A 19,752-nucleotide genomic window follows, 5' to 3' on the forward strand; every position below is an offset into this window, starting at 1 on the left:
TCAGGGAGTTGGGAGCCAGGCTGAAGTGGAGGGCCTCCAGGGTGGCAATCTCTGGGCTGCTGCCAGTGCCCAGTAATAGCAGGGATAAAAATAATGAGATCCTACAGCTGAATGCGTGGCTGAGGATTGGTGCAGAATAGAGGGTTTTGGTTTTGTAGACCATTGGGAAGCCTTTGCGAAGGAAGGACACTTGTATAAGTGGGATGGGGAACATTTAAATGGGAAGGGTACAAATATTTTAGCTGGGAGGTTAGCTGGAGTGTTTCGGCAGGATTTAAACTAATATGGAGGAGGGGTGGGGAGGAGATAGACAGCACAGGGACTGGGAGTGAGTTGGAGATTAGGTTAAGTCTAGATGATAGGAAAATCTCCCAGGGGAAGGAGGATCCGAGTGGGCCTGAGGGTCTTCAGTGCATCTGTTTTAATGCGAGGAGGGTGACGGGTAAGACGGATGAACTTAAGGCCTTGATGTTCGCAAGGAATTTAGATGTGGTGGCAGTGACAGAGACGTGGTTAAAGGAGGGGCAGGACTGGCAGCTAAATATTCCAGGGTATAAGTGTTTTAGGCGTGATCAGGGAGGGTTGAAAAGAGGAGGGGGAGTGGCACTCTGAGTTAGGGAGCAGATCACAGCGGTGCAGAGGGAAGATAACATGGAGGGGTTGGGAATTGAGTCTCTGTGGGTGGAGTTGAGGAATAGGAAGGGGGCCATTACTGTGCTAGGAGTGTACTATAGGCCACCCGATAGCTCGCAGGCAGTGGAAGAGGGTATATGTAGAGACATTTTGGACAAGTGTAGGAAGAACAGGGTTGTTGGAGTGGGAGATTTTAATCTCCCTGGGGTGGATTGGAAGGTGCCTAGAGCTGGGGGTTTGGACGGGGAGGAATTCGTAAGATGTGTATTGGAAGGGTCCTTGCTGCAGTATGTCGATAGCCCGACGAGAGAGGGGGCTATACTGGATTTAGTTCTGGGCAATGAGCTGGGTCAGGTGGTTGAGGTTGTGGTAGGTGAACATGTGGCTAATAGTGACCACAACTCTGTTTACTTTAGGATACAAATGGAAAAAGATGAGTGCTGTCCTAAGGGGAGGGTGCTAAATTAGGGAAAGGCTAGATACAGCCGGATTAGGCAGGAGCTAAGGGATACAGACTGGGATAGGCTGTTGGAAGGCAAGACCACGTTAGGCATGTGGGAGTCTTTCAAGGGAAAACTGCAATGGGTGCAGGAAAGGCATGTACCGGTAAGGAGGAAGGATGGGAAAGGTAGGATTAGAGAGCCGTGGATTACTGGAGATATAGAAGACCTGGTTAGGAAGAAACAAGAGGCGTATGTCAGGTCTAAGCAGCTGGCAACGGAGAGAGCGCTGGAGGAGTACAGAGAGAGTAGGAGGGATCTCAAAAGGGGAGTTAGGAGAGGGAAAAGGGGGCATGAGATGGCTTTGGCAGGTAGGATTAAGGAGAATCCAAAGGCGTTTTACTCCTATCTTAGGAGCAAAAGGGTGGCTAGGGGCAAAATCGGTCCTCTCAGGGACAGACGAGGGGAATTGTGCTTCGAGGCTGAGGGAATGGGGGAGATCCTGAAGGAATACTTTGCGTCGGTATTCACAAAGGAGAGGGGCTTGATGTCTGGTACGGTCATCGAGGAAGCGGTAGACCAATTGAAAGATCTATCGATTACGAGGGAAGAAGTGTTAGGGCTTTTAGGTACCATTAAAACCGATAAATCTCCGGGGCCTGATGGCATTTATCCTAGGCTGCTTAGGGAGGCGAGAGATGAGATTGCTGGGCTTCTGACGCAAATCTTTGTCTCTTCTTTGGACACAGGTGAGGTCCCAGAGGACTGGAGGATAGCAAACGTGGTACCATTGTTTAAAAAGGGTAGGAGGGATAACCCGGGTAACTACAGGCCAGTGAGTTTAATGTCAGTGGTAGGCAAGTTGATGGAGAGGATTCTTAGGGATAGGATGTATGAGTACTTAGAGTGTTGCGATCTGATTAAGGATGCGCAGCATGGCTTTGTAAAGGGGAAGTCTTGTCTTATGAATCTGGTAGAATTTTTTGAAGAGGTGACAAAAACGGTTGACGAAGGACAAGCCGTTGATGTCGTCTATATGGATTTCAGTGAGGCGTTTGACAAAGTCCCTCGTGGTAGGTTGGTAGAGAAGATTAAAGCTCATGGGATATGTGGTCAGGTATCTAGATGGGTAGAGAACTGGCTTGCAAAGAGGAGTCAGAGAGTAGGAGTGGAGGGGTCCTTTTCTAGCTGGAGGTCTGTCACTAGTGGTGTGCCGCAGGGCTCAGTACTGGGACCTCTTCTCTTTGTAGTGTATATAAATGATTTGGAAGAGGGAGTAGGTGGTGTGATCAGCAAATTTGCTGATGACACCAAGTTGGCTGGATTGGCGGGCAGTGAGGAGCAGTGGCTGGCAATACAACGGGATATTGATAGGCTGGTAGATTGGGCAGATACATGGCAAATGGAGTTTAATCCGGATAAATGTGAGGTGATGCATTTTGGCCGGAATAATGTAGGGGGGAGTTATATGCTAAAGGGTAAGCCCATAAGGAGTATAGAATCGCAGCGAGACCTGGGGGTGCAAGTGCACAAGTCTTTGAAGGTGGCAGTGCAAGTGGAGAGTGTGGTGAAGAAAGCCTGTGGTATGTTAGCCTTCATAGGAAGCGGCATAGAATATAAGAGCTGGAGACGAATGTTGCAGTTGTACAGAACGTTGATTAGGCCGCATTTAGAGTGCTGCGTCCAGTTCTGGTCGCCTTACTACCAGAAGGACGTTGAGACTCTGGAGAGAGTGCAGAGGAAGTTTATCAGGATGTTGCCTGGTATGGAAGGACTGGGGTATGAGGAGAGATTGAATAAACTGGGGCTCTTTTCCCTTAAAAGACGGCGACTGAGGGGGGATCTAATAGAGGTATATAAGATTATGAAGGGTATAGATAGAGTAAACAGAGGTAAGCTATTTCCTGTGATAGAGACACACAGGACAAGGGGCCATGGGCTTAAAGTGAAGGGGGAGATGTATAACAGAGATATTAGAGGGAGGTTTTTCACACAGAGGGCATAGAATGCTCTGCCAAGTAAGGTGGTGGAGGCAAACACGCTAGAGTTGTTTAAGAGTAACTTACTCAGGCACATGAGTGGGTTGGAGATGGGTGGATATAGGAGATTGTTTAAATAATCATTGGGGCGACCCTGGTAAGGTAAATGGATATGGTACAATAATAATGTTTTTTTTTCTCTTTTTCATTCATAGGTTTTAAGTCGGTCCGCCTTGTGTCCAACGAGGGGCAGACACGCGATGGGTCGTACTTGGGCTGCTCTTGGTTGTTCGAGATTGGCCTAGTGCTTCATGTCGTTAGTGTGTGCTTAAACTGGACCAGATACTGAGCAAGACGACAGATCAGTGACTATGACTGATTGCTGTGCAGACACATGGATTTGGGCCGGTGTCTGTGGGAGTTTGCGCATTCTCCCCGTGCTTGCGTGGGTTTTCTCCAGGTGCTCCAGTTTCCTCCCACACCCCAAAGATGTGCTGTTAGGCTGATTGGCAGTAATAAATTGTCCCTAAATTAGTTTCCCTCAATGTGGATGGCCATAAAACATTAGATCAGGGTCATGGGTGGAGGGGGACTGGTGGTGTTAAGATGGCGGTGCAGGCTCTTTGGGCCGAAGGGCCTGTTTCCCGGGCTGTTTTTGTTCTTTATTTCTTTATTTCATATCCTTTGATTCAGTGAGCCCCAAGAGCTATATCTAACTCAGGGATGTGTTCCAATTATACAGGGCCCACACCTAGAGTATTGTGTGCAGGTTTGGTCTCCTTTTCTGAGGAAGGATGTCCTTGTTCTCGAAGGAGTGCAGCTTATGTTTACCAAGCTGATTCTGGGGATGGTGGGACTGTTGTATGAGGAAAGACTGACTGGGTTAGGATTGTTTTCGCTGGAGTTCAGACGAATGAGGGAGGGAATCTCATAGAGACTTACAAATTTCTAACAGGATTAGACAGGGTAGATGCAGGAAGGATGGTCCCAGTGGTGGGGGTGTCCAGAACCAGGGGTCACAGTTTGAGGATGTAGGATAGATAATTTAGGACGGAGGTGAGGAGGCATTTCTTCACCCAAAGAGTAGTGAGCCTGTGGAATTCATTTCCACAGGAAGTAGTTGATGCCAAAACATTGAATGTATTTAAGAGGCGGCTGGATGTAGCACTTGGGGTGAACGGGATCCAAGGTTCTGGGGAGAAAGCAGGATTAAGCTTGTTGAGTTGGATGATCAGCCATGATCATGATGAATCGCAGAGCAGGGCTCGAAGAGGAAACTGGCCTCTTCCTGCTCCTATCTTCTATGTTTCTATGTTTTAACTCCTTGAAAACAAGCAATGTTTGCTTTCTGTGATAGAATATGGCAGAATATAGTTTGTGCATCTTGTTGACCAGGGCTTGCCTGTCACAATAACCTCCATTAGACGCCAAAATGAGAAAGCCCAATCCGGCACCTATGGATGCTAATAATTCTCAACATGGGTTCTAGGAACAAGACAGCAGGAAATGGATGAAGAGTAGGGAAATGGTCAGTGGTCCCATGTGGCGTTTGGAAGGGTGTATCTCAGTGTAGGTGTCTGAAGCTATCCTGCAGCTCATGCTGTCTGCTGTACCTGTCTGTAACAACTGATTGCAATCTGCACTGTTTTACAGGGAGCCAGAGAGCTATCTTCAGGCAGGCGATGAGGCACTGGGAGAAGCACACCTGCGTCACCTTCCTGGAACGCACAGATGAAGAGAGCTATATCGTTTTCACATATAGGCCCTGTGGGTAAGTAACTGTGAGGAGCTGGACTCCTGGCACAAGCACAGTTAATATCTTTCATCCAGGGTTACTGTAAAAAGAGGAGGTTGGTGGGACTATCATTGATTCCCTACAGTGCAAAAGGAGGCCATTTGGCCCATCAAGTCTGCACGACCACAGTCCCACCTAGATCCTGTCCCCATAACCCCACATATTTACCCTGCTAATCTCCCTGACACTCAAGGACAATTTAGCATGGCCAATCCATCTAATCTGCACATCTTTGGACACTAAGGGGCAATTTAGCATGGACAATCCACCTAACCCACACGTCTTTGGACCCTAAGATGCAATTTGTCATGGCCAATCCTCCTAACTGCACATTTTTGGCCACTAAGGGGCAATTTAGCACTGCCAATCAACCTAACCCACACACCTTTTGGACTGTAGAGGAAACTGGAGCACCTGAACCGAGGTCAGAATCGAACCTGGGTCCCTGGCGCCATGAGTCAGCACTGTGCCACCGTGCCATCCTGACTAACTGGAGAGTTATTTCAAAGAGCTTGCATAGACATGTTAGGCAGAATGGCCTCTTTCTGATGGGTTTGTGACCGTAGAAACTTCCATACAAACAGTGTTGGGGCAATTTGATTCATCTGGGTGGCAGGGGGTGGAGTATTTGAAGCAAAATCAGATTTTTCAGCCTTGAATTTGATTTAATTTAAAACAGTAATAGCTGAGGGTTTATGGCTCGTACAAATTGTTTCTCCAGGGATTGACTCTGTGTCAACATTGGGAAATAGCTAGGCAATCAAAACAGCATTTTAATGATATTGTTGCTCATAAAAATGATGGATGTTCATTGAATCCAAGAATGATTAATGTTGGGAATTAAACACACTCATTTCAGAAAGCCAGTGCCAGATCAGGTACAACACAGGGTAAGGCACAGAATAAATCTCCCTCTGCACTGTTCCCCATCAAACACTCCCAGGACAGGTGCAGCACGGGGCTAGATAGAGAGTAAAGCTCCCTCTACACTGTCCCCCATCAAACACTCCCAGGACAGGTACAGCAGGGGATTAGACAGAGAGTAAAGCTCCCTCTACACTGTCCCCCATCGAACACTCCCAGGACAGGTACAGCACAGGGTTAGATACAGAGTAAAGCTCCCTCTACACTGTCCCCCATCAAACACTCCCAGGACAGGTACAGCACAGGGTTAGATACAGAGTAAAGCTCCCTCTACACTGTCCCCCATCAAACACTCCCAGGACAGGTACAGCAGGGGATTAGATAGAGAGTAAAGCTCCCTCTACACTGTCCGCCATCAAACACTCCCAGGACAGGTACAGCACGGGGTTAGATACAGAGTAAAGCTCCCTCTACATTACCCTCATCAATCATTCCCAGGAAGGTACAGCACTGGGTTAGATACAGAGTAAAGCTCCCTCTACACTGTCCCCATCAAATCAGGTACAGCACGGGGTTAGATATAAAGTAGAAATCTCTCTACTCATTGAGATTCAGCTCCCCTCTACTGACATCCCTGAGTTCACCAATGTGACGTTTTTCATTGTTGGCGTGGAATGAGATTGATCGTGGCTGCTGAGCGCACGCTCACTGGGGGCAGGGTTGAAATGGGTAGAATGGAATCACAACCAACCCTTGAATATGAGAGGTGGTGAAGCCTCGTGACACTCCTTTTTCGAATCATGGACACAGGGCATTCAGTGCGCCATGCCTGTGCCAGTCCTTTGAAAGAGGTACTATATTGATATTGCATAGTTTGCAACTTTTGCAGCCCGAGCAGTATTTTCCCTCACCACATTACAAGATCGATCGGAAGAAGGAGCGCGTATTGATGCTGTGCCGTGGTGAATGAACCCATTCAGTCAGTCCTGCACCCCTGCTCTTGCCCCTTCATTTGCCTTTCAAAGTGTTTACCCGATCCCTTTTATGAGTACGATTTGACTCCTGTTATAGGCAGTGGTTATATTGATGCCGTATGCTGCAAGTGTGCCAACACAGCTGCTCTGGCCTCCCATCACAAGTCTCAAACTGAGTCGACTGTTGTTGTTGTCACAGTGTTTTAGCCTCAGTATCACTAACTCTCAGAGCCGTAAAACAGCTGACAGTAAAAGAATCAGTGACAGGCTACAGCACAGAGGAGGCCATTTGGCCCATGACCTTCCCATGCCAGCTCTCTACGGGAGCAATGCACACATTTTTTTGACCCCCTCCCCCATTTTTCTCACCCTTTCAGTTAATGATCTTTTGAAAGCCACAGCTGCCAAGGCTTGTTGATGCCCACAGTCCGTCAGACCCGCTGAAGGGATGCTGGCTTCTCTTCCAGCATTGGCAGCTGTTTTGCCTTCAGCTCCCAGCCAGCTGCACAAGCCCTGTGCTTTTGGGAAGGAAGCAGGAACGAGCCGCCTCTAATAAAAAGGCAGCCCTCCTTGGGGCAACGGCACAAATTAATCCACTTTCCGAGAGGTGTCAAATGATGTCATGGACATTCAGATGGAAGTGTTCGAATCATAAACATGGGCCAATTCCCTGTAGGTCCCCAACACTGAAACAAGAACCTTGGCCAGAGGGGATTTAACAGTTTCCTGTAGGAGCAGATGTGGAGTGTTGTGGAGCCCTATGTCGTCATGAGCTGTTTGGTGTCAACAGGACTTCTCAGTCTGCCGCGGAGTTCGCCAAGACGAGGGACTAATACCTTCCTCCTGTTGGAAAAGCACTAGCAGCTTCATGTGGTGCAGGAGATCTGATTTATTCTCGCAGCGTGAGGCACATGAAGCCTGCAGGCTGTTGGGGAAGAAACAACAGGCAGCTTGTGAGCAAGAGGCACCTCAGTTAGGATCAGTCACATGGGTACAGAGCTCAAGAACGGGCCAATCTGCCACTTGGGCGTCTTCCATTCAGTGTCATTGGATCATGGCTAATTCATCCGCGAGACTTAACTCTCTGTCCCATAGCACCAGTAGACAACCAAAGTGTGTCAGCCTCAGCTTTGAAGTTTTCAGATGACCCCATGGTTTGTTTTTTTTTTGGAGCTAGATTGAGAGCGCTGGGGAAAGAGTTCAATATTTGCGGGTTGCGTGAAGGACTGCTTCCTGTGATCACCATCCCCCGCACCTCCCAAACAGCTTGGCTTTTATTTCAACTAAGGTCTCACATGGACAGCACATGACACATGGTTAGCATTGCAGCCTCACAGCGACAAGAGACCCAGGTTCGATTCCCAGCTTGGGTCACCGTCTGTGCCGAATCTGCACGTTCTCCCTGTGTCTGCGTGAATTTCTTCCAGGTGATCCTGTTTCCTCCCACTGTCCGAAAGACGCTTTGGCTAGGCGCTAAGTTCTCCCTCAATGTACCCGACCAGGCACTGGAGTGTGGCGACTAGGGGATTTTCACAGTAACATCATTGCTGTGTTAATGTAAGCCTACTTGTGACACCAGAAATATTCTGGAGGACCCAGTTTAAATCCTGTGACAGCAAATTATGGAATTTAAATTCAATAAAATTATCTGAAATTAAGAATGACCCTCTACTAATGACCATGAAACCATTGTCGGAAAAACCCATCTGGATCACGAATGTCCTTTAGGGAAGGAAATCTGCCATCCTTACCTGGTCTGGCCTACATGTGACTCCAGAGCCACAGCAGGTTGACTCTCAACTAGGGATAGGCAATAAATCCTGGCCAGCCAGCAATGCCCATGTACCATGAATTAATAAATAAATAGATAAATAAACAAAAGATGCCAGAGCACTATTTTCAAGGAGAGTGGGGGAAAAGCTCTCTTGCTCATGTTTATCCAACAAGCATATCATTTCCCAGAAATCCCTACAGTGCAGAAGGAGGCCATTTTGCCCATTTAACCTGCACTGACAACAATCCCACCCAGGCCCTATCCCCATAACTGTGCATATTTGCCCTGCTAATCCCCCTGACACTTATGGATAATTTAGCATAGCCAATCAACCTAACCCACATATCTTTGGGCACTAAGGGGCAATTTAGCATGGCCAATCCACCTAACCCACACATCTTTCAGATTACGGGAGGAAACTGGAGCACCCGGAGGAAACCCACGCAGACACGGGGAGAATATGCAAACTCTGTACAGTCAGTGACCCAAGCCGGGAATCGAACCCGGGTCCCTGGCGCTGTGAGGCAGCAGTGCTAGCTACTATCTGCCACCGTAGTCCATCAGGAATGGAAGAAGAAGGTGTTGATAGGCTGAGATGAAGCAGGGCAAGAAGAGGCTAGTGTGGAGCATCAACACCAGCATGGGCTGGTCAGGCCAAATAGCCTGTTTCTGTGCTGTGCACTCTGGCACAGAGTATTGGTTTCTGTTCAAAGGCTGTGGACAAATTAGCAGGTTGAATCTGGGTTTGGTGTGTAACATATTTCATATATCCTCCAATTATTTCCTTAGACTCGGCATGCCTTCATCCACAGGAATTGAAATATCTTGGTCCACATGTTGTTTGATGATCTCTCTCTCTGCTTCCTGTTCTACAACTCGCTCTTCAACCCTCTTTCATTCAAAGAGATATTAATTAACATAATATCAGCTCCTTAGATGAACATCTGCAGATATTTGGGAGGGCGACATGGTGGCACAGTGGTTAGCACTGCTGCCTTACAGCATCAGGAACCCAGGTTCAACTCCCGGCTTGGGACACTGTCTGTGTGGAGTTTGCACGTTCTCCCCATGTCTGCGTGCATTTCCTCTGGGTGCTCTGGTTTCCCCCTGCAGTCCAAAGATGTGCAGGTTAAGCCATGCTAAATAGCCCCTCAGTAAATGCATGGTGTAATGGGGACAGGGCTGGGTGAGATTGTGGTCGGTGCAGATTCGATGGGCCAAAAGGCCTCCTTTTGCACTGTCAGGTTCTATGTTGTGAAGAGAGAGAGCTGGAGCAGTGAGAATTAATAGAGCTTCATTTCTGAAAAGTTTTGATAGACATTGAGGGTTAATGGGTTAAAAGTGGATGAATTTAGGGGTTAATTTTAACTTCAGCTGATATTGAGTCAGCCACTCAATTTCCCCATTGGCATTGTCCAAAGTCAGACTGGCTGCCAGGACACTGAGGTGGGACTGGTGGGACCTGGGGTATTCAGTATTGGTGGAGCCTCGTTCACCCAAGTGAGGTTCTTGCTATGCCTTTAAAGCCTGGTCTCCTTCTCACAAAGGCTGTGTGTGACTTGCTTCTGTGTGCAGCTGCTGCTCTTACGTGGGCCGGAGAGGCGGAGGACCCCAGGCCATATCCATCGGGAAGAACTGCGACAAATTTGGGATTGTTGTCCACGAGTTGGGCCACGTCATTGGGTTCTGGCATGAGCACACAAGACCTGACCGAGACCACCATGTGACCATCGTAAGGCAAAACATCCAACCAGGTAAGGGTGGCGACTACCTCTTACTTTGCACAAACACAAGACCGCATTTGGGGCGAGTAACTCATCTCCTGACTCCCCAAGGACTGTCCACCATCTACAAGGCACAAATCAGGAGTCTGATGGAATACTCCCCACTTGCCTAGATGGGTGCAACTTCAACAACTCTCAAGAAGCTCAACAGCATCCAGGACAAAGCAGCCCTGCTTGATTGGCACCCCATCCACAAACATTCACTCCCTCCACCACCGACGCTCAGTGTGTACCATCTACAAGATGTACTGCAGCAATCCATCCTTAGACAGCACCTTCCAACCCACGGCCACTTGCATCGAGAAGGACAAGGGCAGCAGACACATGGGGAACGCCATCACCTGCAAGTTCCCCTCCAAGCCACTGACCACCCTGACTTGAAAATATATCAGCCGTTCCTTTGCAGTAGCTGGATCAAAATCCTGAAATTCCCTCCCGAATGGCAATGTGGGTGAACCCACAACACATGGTCTGTAGCAACTCAAGAAGACAACTCACCACTAAGGGGCAATTCGGAATGGGCAATAAATGCTGGCCAGCCAACGACACCCATGTCCCACAAATAAATAAACAACAACACACACACAACAAAGTCTTTCTGTGATTTGTACTTGGAAAGCCTCACCTCACCTGCCCCTCGTTACATACAACTGTGCTTTTTTTGACCACTGGGCCATTCACGGTTGTCAAATCCCCTCACAGGGCAAGAGTACAACTTCCTGAAGATGGAGCCGGATGAGGTGGACTCGCTGGGGGAGACGTATGACTTTGACAGCATCATGCACTATGCCCGGAACACTTTCTCAAGGTTGGAACTTAAGATTTATCATGTGTGACTATTTGGAGGTTTTTCTGGCCTCACACTTGTTGATGATTCTTTTCAGGAATGCACAGTGCTCAGCAAGGAAATGGGAGTTGTTGACTTCAAGGGACACCTATCGCAAACGTCTGTCATTGTCAGAGGTAGAGCCATTGTCCATTAGGCTCCTAAAATCTCAAGGGATGCTCAAAAGATTCACTGTTCTATCTGTTCCCCTTTCTCCCTTCCCCAACCATTCCTATCCCCACTCTTCCTCATCCCTCTGAAGACAATATTGCACTATCTGAGGGGCAGCACTCAGGGAGTGCTGCATCACTGGAGAGGCAATCTGGTGGGAGGGTTGTACTGCTGGAAGGGCAGCACTATGGGAGTACTGCACCATCAGAGGGTCAGTACTGAGGGAGTGCCACACTGTCAGAGGGTCAGTACTGAGAGAGTGCCACACTGTCAGAGGGACAATACTGAGGGAGTGCTGCACTGTCAGATGGTAAGTACTGAGGGAGTGCTGCATTGTCAGAGGGTGTGAGAGATCAGTGCTGAGGGAGTGCTGCACTGTCAAAGGGTCAGTACTGAGGGGGTGCCGCACTGTCAGAGGGTCAGTACTGATGGAGTACTGCACCATCAGAGGATCAGTACTGAAGGATGCTGCACTGTCAGAGGGTCAGTACTGAGGGAGTGCTGCATTGCCAGAGGGACAAAGAATCAGATCAAATCAAAGAAAGCCTTCAGTGCAAGAAGACGTTATTTGGCCCATCGAGTCAGCACTGACCACAAACCCACCCAGGCCTACCTCCACATCCCTACATATTTCCCCACTAATCCCTCTAACCTATGCATCTCAGGACACTAAGGGGCAATTTTAGCCCAGCCAATCTACCTAACCCGCACATCTTTGGACTGTGGGAGGAAATCGGAGCACCTGGAGGAAACCCACAGAGACAGCGACCCAAGCTGGGAATCGAACCCAGGCTCTTGGAGCTGTGAAGCAGCAGTGCTGACCACCGTGCTACTATACTGTCAGCGCTGAGGGAGTGTTACACTGTCAGAGGGTCAGAACTGAGGACGTGCTGAACTGTCAAAGGGTCAGTAGTGAGGGAGAGCTGCACCATCAGAGGCTTGTTCTGAGGGAGTGCTGCATTGTCAGAGGATCGGTACTGAGGGAGTGCTGCCCTGTCAGAGGGTCAGTACTGAGGAAGTGCTGCACTGTCAGAGGCCCTTCGGACCTCCAAGCCTGTACTGATCATGTCTGAACTAAAACTCCCCAACTTCTGCCCCTTAAAAGTCACTAATGGTATCTGCTTCCACTACCTCCCCAGCAACGAGTTCCAAGCACCCACCGCCCTCTGTGTAAAATACCTGCCTCGTACATCTCCTTTAAACCTTGCCCCTCACACCTTAAAGCTATATCCCCTAGTAATTGTTTCTTCCACCCTGGGAAAAAGCTTCTGACTATCCACTCTGTCCATGCCCCTCATAATCTTGTAGACTTCTATCAGGTCACTCCTCAACCTCCGTCGTTCCAGTGAGACCAAACCAAGTTTCTCCAACCTCTCCTCATAGCTAATGCCCCCCATACCAGGCAGCATCCTGGTAAATCTTTTCTGTACCCTCCCCAAAGTCTCCACATCTTTCTGGTAGTGAGGCAATCAGAACTGAACACTATATTCCAAGTGGGGCCTAACTAAGGTTCTATAAAGCTGCAACATGACTTGCCACGAGGGAATTGAGGCCTCGTCTACTTAGTCTCTCCTTACAGAACAATCTCTTCCTCCTAAGATTCAGTCCGGTGAACCTTTGTTGCATTCCTTCTGAGGTAAATATGTTTTTCCATCGGTAAGATGACGTGACTGAAACAAACCAAGTTTCTCTAACCTCTCCTCATTGCTAATGCCCTCCACATCAGGCAACATCCTGGTAAATCTTTTCTGTACCCTCTCCAAAGCCTGTGGGATCCTGCTGTGCATTTGTGACAGTGACTGCAATTCACTGGCATGCCACTGGCTGTGACGCACTCTCTGGGTCATTCTGAGGTTTGTGAAAAGTGCTTTCCAAAGGCAAGTTCTTTCTCGCAGTGTGGCCCAGTTCAGTCAGAGATCCGTTGTTTAGAGAAAGTCTGATGAGACAGGAAGCCAAAGTATAATACCCCTTCCTCTGAGTTTCTTTTGTGGTTAACAATGTACCGCAGAAGTGACTAGTTCATGGCTGCAGGTTTGTTGGGTGGATAATTGAGACCTAAGCTCAGGATGATCAGAAGTATCATTCAATCTCAGTTTAAAATGAACAACCGATCGAGTCACAACTGCTGTTTGTGGAAGAGTTCCAAATTTCTCCCACCCTTTGTGTGTTGCTCCCAAAATATCTGGCTTTAATTTTTAAACTGTACTCCCTAGCCCTAGATTCCCCGGGGGCAGCACGGTGGTACAGTGGTGCCTCACAGCGCCAGGGACCCGGGTTCGTTTCCCAGCCTCGGGTCACTGTCTGTGCGGAGTTTGCACATTCTCCCTGTGTCTGTGTGGGCTTCCTCTGGGTGCTCCGGTTTCCTCCCACAATCTGCGGATAAGGTGGATTGGCCAGGCTAAATTGCCCCTTAGCGTCAGGGGAACTAGCTAGGATAAATGCATGGGGTTATGGAGATAGGGCCAGGATGGGATTATGATCAGTGCAGAGTCGCTGGGCCAAATGGCAATGTAGGGATTCTATGAATCTATGATTCTAACAGAAATAGTTTCTCTTTATCTAACCTCTCTGTTCCCCGTGATACCTTGAAAACTTTGATCAAAGTAATCATCTAAGTTCCTGCGAATACAGCCTTCTTTTGTGTAATCATGCCTCTGACTCAACTGTGCCAAGAATGTCTTGTTCACCCCTGCTTCGTGTCTGATTTAAAGAAGTGCCCTTGCATTTCCGTTACCTCTTTGACACTCTGTCCGTCCTTCCCGCTTTCTCCATCATCCCCCACAATAGCTTAAAGCTCACACAGTCCAACTAAGTCAGTGACGAACGCACAATCCTTCTGGGTGAGATCACAACAAACAGCTTCAAGAGCTGACTGCAGGAGCCTCTGCTATGAGCTGTCCAGTCCCAGCACCAGTTGACCATGTATTGCTTGGTCTCCTTCCAGTGGGTTTTTAACTGACTTTCAGGCTAGAGAATGTCAGGACATTGTAAAGTCACTCAAAGAAGATCCGAGTGCTTCGGAAGCCTAGAGTCATAGAAGTTCACAGTACGGAAAGTACAGAAACAAGCACTTTGGCCTAACTTGTCCATGCCATCCCCTTTTTTAACCCCTAAGCTAACCCCAGTTGCCCATGTTTGGCACATATCCCTCTATACCCCTCATACCCATGTAACTGTCTAAACACTTTTTAAAAGACAAAATTGCACCCGCCTCTATTACTACCTCTGGCAGCTCGTTCTAGACGCTCACCACCTTCTGTGTGAAAAGATTGCCCCTCTAGACCCTTTTGTATCTCTCCCCTGTCATCTTAAACCAATGCCCTCTAGTTTTAGACTCCTCTAACTTTGAGAAAAGATGTTGACTAACTAGCAGCTCTATGCCCCTCATTATCTTATAAACCTCTATAAGATCACCCCTAAGCCTCCTGTGCTCCAGAGGAAAAAGTCCCAGTCTATCCAGCCTCTCTTTATAACTCAAACCATCCCAGTCTTGGTAGCATCCTAGTAAATCTTCTCTGTACTCTTTCTAGTTTAATAATATCTTTTCTATAGTAGGGTGACCAGAACTGTACACAGTATTCCAAGTGTGGCCTCACCAATGTCTTGTACAACTTCAACAAGACATCCCAATTCCTGTATTCCATGTTCTGACCAATGAAACCAATGTCTTCTTCATCTCATCCATTAAAACAAACTATTGTTTCAGCCTTCCACCTGAACAAAGGTTAGGGGAAACTTCACGTCCAATTCTGTGGCCAACAACTCATACATGACCCAATATCATGGCATCCTTCTTGATCGTACTTTGACTTCATAGAACCATTGAATCCCTACAGGGCAGAAGGAGGCCATTTGGCCCTTCGAGTCTGCACTGACTACAATACCACCCAGGCCCTATTCCCGTAACCTCATGTATTTACCCTGCTAATCCCCCTGACACTAGGGTCAATTTAGCGCAGCCAATCAACTTAACCTGCACATCTTTGGACATTTAGGGGCAAGTTAGTATGCCTAATCCACCTATCCTGCACATCTTTGGACACTAAGGGGCAATTTAGCATGGCCAATCCATTTAACCAGCACATCTTTGGAGTGTGGTAGGAAACCAGAACACCCCGAGGAAACCCACGCAGACATGGGGGAGAACGTGCAAACTCCACACAGAGAGTGACTCGAGGCTGGAATTGAATCTGGATCCCTGGCACTGTGAGTCAGCAGTGCTAACCATTGTGCCACCGTGCTACCCCTACCAGCAACATCTCCAGAACAACTGGAGCCAAGGTCAGGACGAGAGTGAATCCCATGTGGAGGCTGGCGGGTACCACCTGCTCACCAAGATGCTACGCACTTCTTCACCTGCCTTGGTCTGTTGACAAACAGCAGAGTAGTCCTGCTCAACCTAACTCAGGAGGTGCTACACAATATGGTGGATGTCCACCTTGTGAATTATTTCTGGGGCATCAAGACCCGTGTGGCTTCCTGTACTAGCACACAGTGAACCAACCTCCTGAAGTTTGTAGGGAAGACATCCTCTGCAAAGAACACCACAACGAACAAAGCACTCCCATTGTCGCAGAACCTAAAAAAAAGCCTACGCACGAATCTGAATTCCCAGGTTCCCTACTGGAACACATTCCAGACTGACGACGGGCCCACCTCTATAGGGCACATCTCGTGGTTGATTGCTAACATCATCAACCACAACCTGGTAACTGACAACAAGGAGAGGCGATGCCCTAGTGGTATCATCACTCGACTATTAATCCAGAAACTCAGCTAATGTTCTGGGGAACTGCGTTCAAATCCGTCATGGCAGGTGGTGGAATTTGAATTCAATAAAAAATATCTGGAATTAACAATCTACTGGTGACCATAAACCATTGTTGGAAAAATCCACTTGGTTCCCTAATGTCCTTTCGGGAAGGAAATCTGCCGTCTTTACCTGGTCTGACTTGCGTGTGACTCCAGAGCCACAGCAATGTGGTTGACCCTGAATTGTCTTTGGGCAACGAGGGATGGGCAATAAATGCTGGCCCACCAGCGACACCCTTGTCCCACAAATAAATAATAATAAAAGTGGGCCATTCTTAGTGTAAAACCCATCTGAGTCACTGATGTCTTTAGGGAAGGACATCTGCCGTCCTTACCCGATCTGGCCTACATGTGACTTCAGAGCCACAGCAATGTGGCTGACTCTCAACTGCCCTCCAAGGGCAACGAGGGATGGGCATTAAATGCTTGCCAGCCTGCAAAGCCCATGTCCCACAAATGAATGAAAAAAGTAGTTTATTTATTAGTCACAAGTAAGGCTTACATGAACACTGCAATGAGGTTACCATGAAATTCCCCTAGTCACCACAGTCCAGCGCCTGTTTAGGTCAGTGCACCTGACTAGCATGTCTTTCAGGATGTGGGAGGAAACTGGAGCACCCGGAGGAAACCCATACAGACACAGGGAGAACGTACAAACTCCACACAAACAGTGACCCCAAGCCAGGAATTGAACCCGGGTCCCTGATGCTGTGAGGCAGCAATGCTAACCCCTGTGTGACCATGCCACCCACGATGAAAAAAAAGTGCCAGGTTTCAACCATCCATGGAAAATCTGGACAACTCCTGAACTGCTCGAGAACGGGTCAGGGAAGGTCCTCTTCCTCACATGTGGAACATGAGGAACGTCTCAAGTTGGCCATCCAAGTCAGACCATCACCCACAGTCTGCCTGAGAGACCCGTTCCTGGTGGCATCGCAACCATTCACGCTGCGCCAGCTGAAACTGCTGGATGATTGTTAATCTCGAACATCGAATAAAAACTGCTTTCCTGGCCACACACATGAGAAAGACTTGGTTGCTGGGCTGTAGATTGAATCTATTTTTCTTCATTTTGAGAATAGGCAAGAACAGCCCCTGCCAAAACAAACAGACTTTTAACTTTTACTTTCTCTGTCACAATAGATGTTGATAATGTTACGTGAGTGAGCTGTCCAAGAATCTTAATTTATCACCAGCCCTTGTTGAGGTCGTCCAGACGAAAATTTTGGAGTGGGGCCCTCCTCGCCAAAGCTTATCGTTTTAAATTGAGGGTCAGCAGCAATGTTGAGAACTGCAAGTTGGCTATAGACCAAGAACTGTTACAGCTGAGAGTCATTTGTCTTATGTCAGAATTGTCAGAGTTTGTTTATGTTACCCAATAAGACCATAAGACATAGGAGCAGAATTAGGCCACTCAGCCCATTAAATCATGGCTGATTCTTTTCTCATTCCCATTCTCCTGCCTATTCCCCATAACCCCTGATCCCCTCATTAATCAAGAACGTCTCTATCTATGTCTTAAAGACACTCAGTGACCTGGCCTCCACAGTCTTCTGTGGCAATGAATTCCACAGATTTACCACCCTCTGGCTGAAGAAATTCCTCCTCATCTTTGTTTAAAAGGATCGTCCCTTCAGCCTGAGGTTGTGCCCTCTGGTTCTAGTTTTTCCTACCAGTCGCAACATCCTCTCCACGTCCACTCTATCCAAGCCTCGTAGTATCCTGTAAGTTTCAATAGGATTCCCTCCTCATCCTTCTATCAAGTACAGACCCAGAGTCCTCAATTTCTTTATTTTTTTTATTCATTCCTGGGAAATGGGATTGATTTATTTATTGCCCATCCCTAGTTGCTCTTGAACTGAGTGGCTCACTAGGCCATTTCAGAGGGCAGTTGAGAGTCAAGCACTTTGGAATAACATGTCAGCCAGACCAGGTAAGGACGGCAGAGTTTCAAAGGCTGAGGGGGGATCTTATAGAGACATCTAAGATAATGAAGGGGATAGACAGGGTTGAGTAGAGAGATTCTTCCCACTTTGAAAGGATAGGAGGACTCGAGGGCACAGCCTCAGAATAAGGCGGGGCAGTTTAGGTCGGAGTTGAGGAGGAACTTCTTCACTCAAAGGGTGGTGAATCTCTGGAATTCTCTGCCTCTTGAAGTGGTGTAGGCTACCTCGCTGAATATATTTAAGTCACGGGTAGATAAACAAGGGAATTAAGGGTTATGGGGAGAAAGCGGGAAAGTGGAACTGATCCACTTCAGATCAGCCGTGATCTTATTGAATGGCGGGGCAGGCTTGAAGGGCTAGATGGCCTACTCCTGCTCCTATTTCTTATGTTCTTATGTTCTTATTTCCTTCCCTAAAGGACATTGGTGAACCAGATGGGTTTTTCTGACAATCGACAATGATTTCATGGTCATCAGTAGATTTTTAATTCCAGATATTTTTATAGAATTCAAATTCTGCCATCTGCCGTGGTGGAATTCGAACCCAGGTCCCCAGAACATTAGCTGAGTTTCTGGATTGATAGTCCAATGATAACACCATTAGGCCATCACCTCCTCACATTTGTTCATGTGATATGAATGCTACTTGCCAGGCCAGCACTTATTGCCCATCCCTAATTGCCCTTGACAAGGTGGTTGGTGGTGTGCTGCCCCCTTGAATCATTACAGTCCATGTGTCACAGATGTACTCAGTGTGCTGCTTGGCACCGACATCCAGGATCTTGATCCAGCGATAGTGAAGGAACGTCCATAAGGTTCCAAGTCAGGATGTTGTGTGACTTACAGGAGATCTTGCAGATGGTGTTGTTCCCAAGAATCTGCTGCCCTTTCATTCTAAATGGTCAAGGTCATGGGCTTGGAAGGCGTTGTCAAAGGAGCCTTGGCGAGTTGCTGCAGTGCATCTTGTCGGTGGTACACACTGCTGCCATATGCATCAGTGGTGGAGGGAGTGAATGCTTGTGGATTGGGTGCCAATCAAGCGGGGCTGCTTTGTCCTGGATGGTGCTGAGCTAAAGTTAAAGTTTATTCATTGGTCACGAGTAAGGCTTACACTAACATTGCAATGAAGTTACTGTGAAATTCCCCAGATCAGTGCACTTTAGCACCTATTCAGGTCAATGTACCTAACCAATGCAAGTGTTTCAGACTGTGGGAAGAAACCGGAGAACCCGGAGGAAACCCACGCTGACAGGGGGAGAATGTGCAAATTCCACACAGACATTCATCCAACCTGGGAATCGAACACGGGTCCCTGGCACTGGGAGGCAGCAGTGCTAACCACTGTGCCAACGTGTCACCCCATTTGCTTTGTGTTGTTGGAGCCGCACCCATCCAGGCAAATAGGGAGCATTCCTTCACACTCCTGACTTGTGGCTTGTAGATAGTGGGCAGGCTTTGGGGAGATCAGGAGGTGAATCACTCATTGGGTTACCCTCCTGGGAATTCCCAGATTCTAACTTACATTTGTAGGCAGAGGTTTGACATGGCAGGTCCTGTTCAGTTTCTGGCCAGTGGTGACACCCCCAGGATGAACTGGTCACCCTGTTACAGAAAGGATACTATTAAATAGAAAGAGTGCATAAGAGATTTACTAGGATGCCACCAGGACTTGATGGTTTGAGTTATAAGGAGAGGCTGGATAGACTGGAACTTTTTTTACTGGTGCGTAGGAGGATGAGGGGTGATCTTATAGAG

The 19,752-nt window shown here is 47.9% G+C and overlaps 1 protein-coding gene across 1 annotated transcript in view; it reads left to right on the forward strand.

The window, feature by feature from the left end:
- The window catches only part of bmp1a (bone morphogenetic protein 1a), a 209,879-nt gene that overhangs the window by 99,909 nt on the left and 90,218 nt on the right, over positions 1–19,752 (forward strand). Inside the window, exons 5-7 of the mRNA XM_080216817.1 lie at positions 4,706–4,823; positions 10,035–10,213; positions 10,946–11,051. Of these exons, the coding sequence (XP_080072943.1) occupies positions 4,706–4,823; positions 10,035–10,213; positions 10,946–11,051 (403 nt within the window). The remainder of the gene's footprint in view (positions 1–4,705; positions 4,824–10,034; positions 10,214–10,945; positions 11,052–19,752) is intronic.

This window comes from Carcharhinus amblyrhynchos, chromosome 34 (assembly GCF_965287045.1).
Source record: "Carcharhinus amblyrhynchos chromosome 34, sCarAmb.v2.hapA, whole genome shotgun sequence".
NCBI classification, from domain to species: Eukaryota; Metazoa; Chordata; class Chondrichthyes; order Carcharhiniformes; family Carcharhinidae; genus Carcharhinus; species Carcharhinus amblyrhynchos.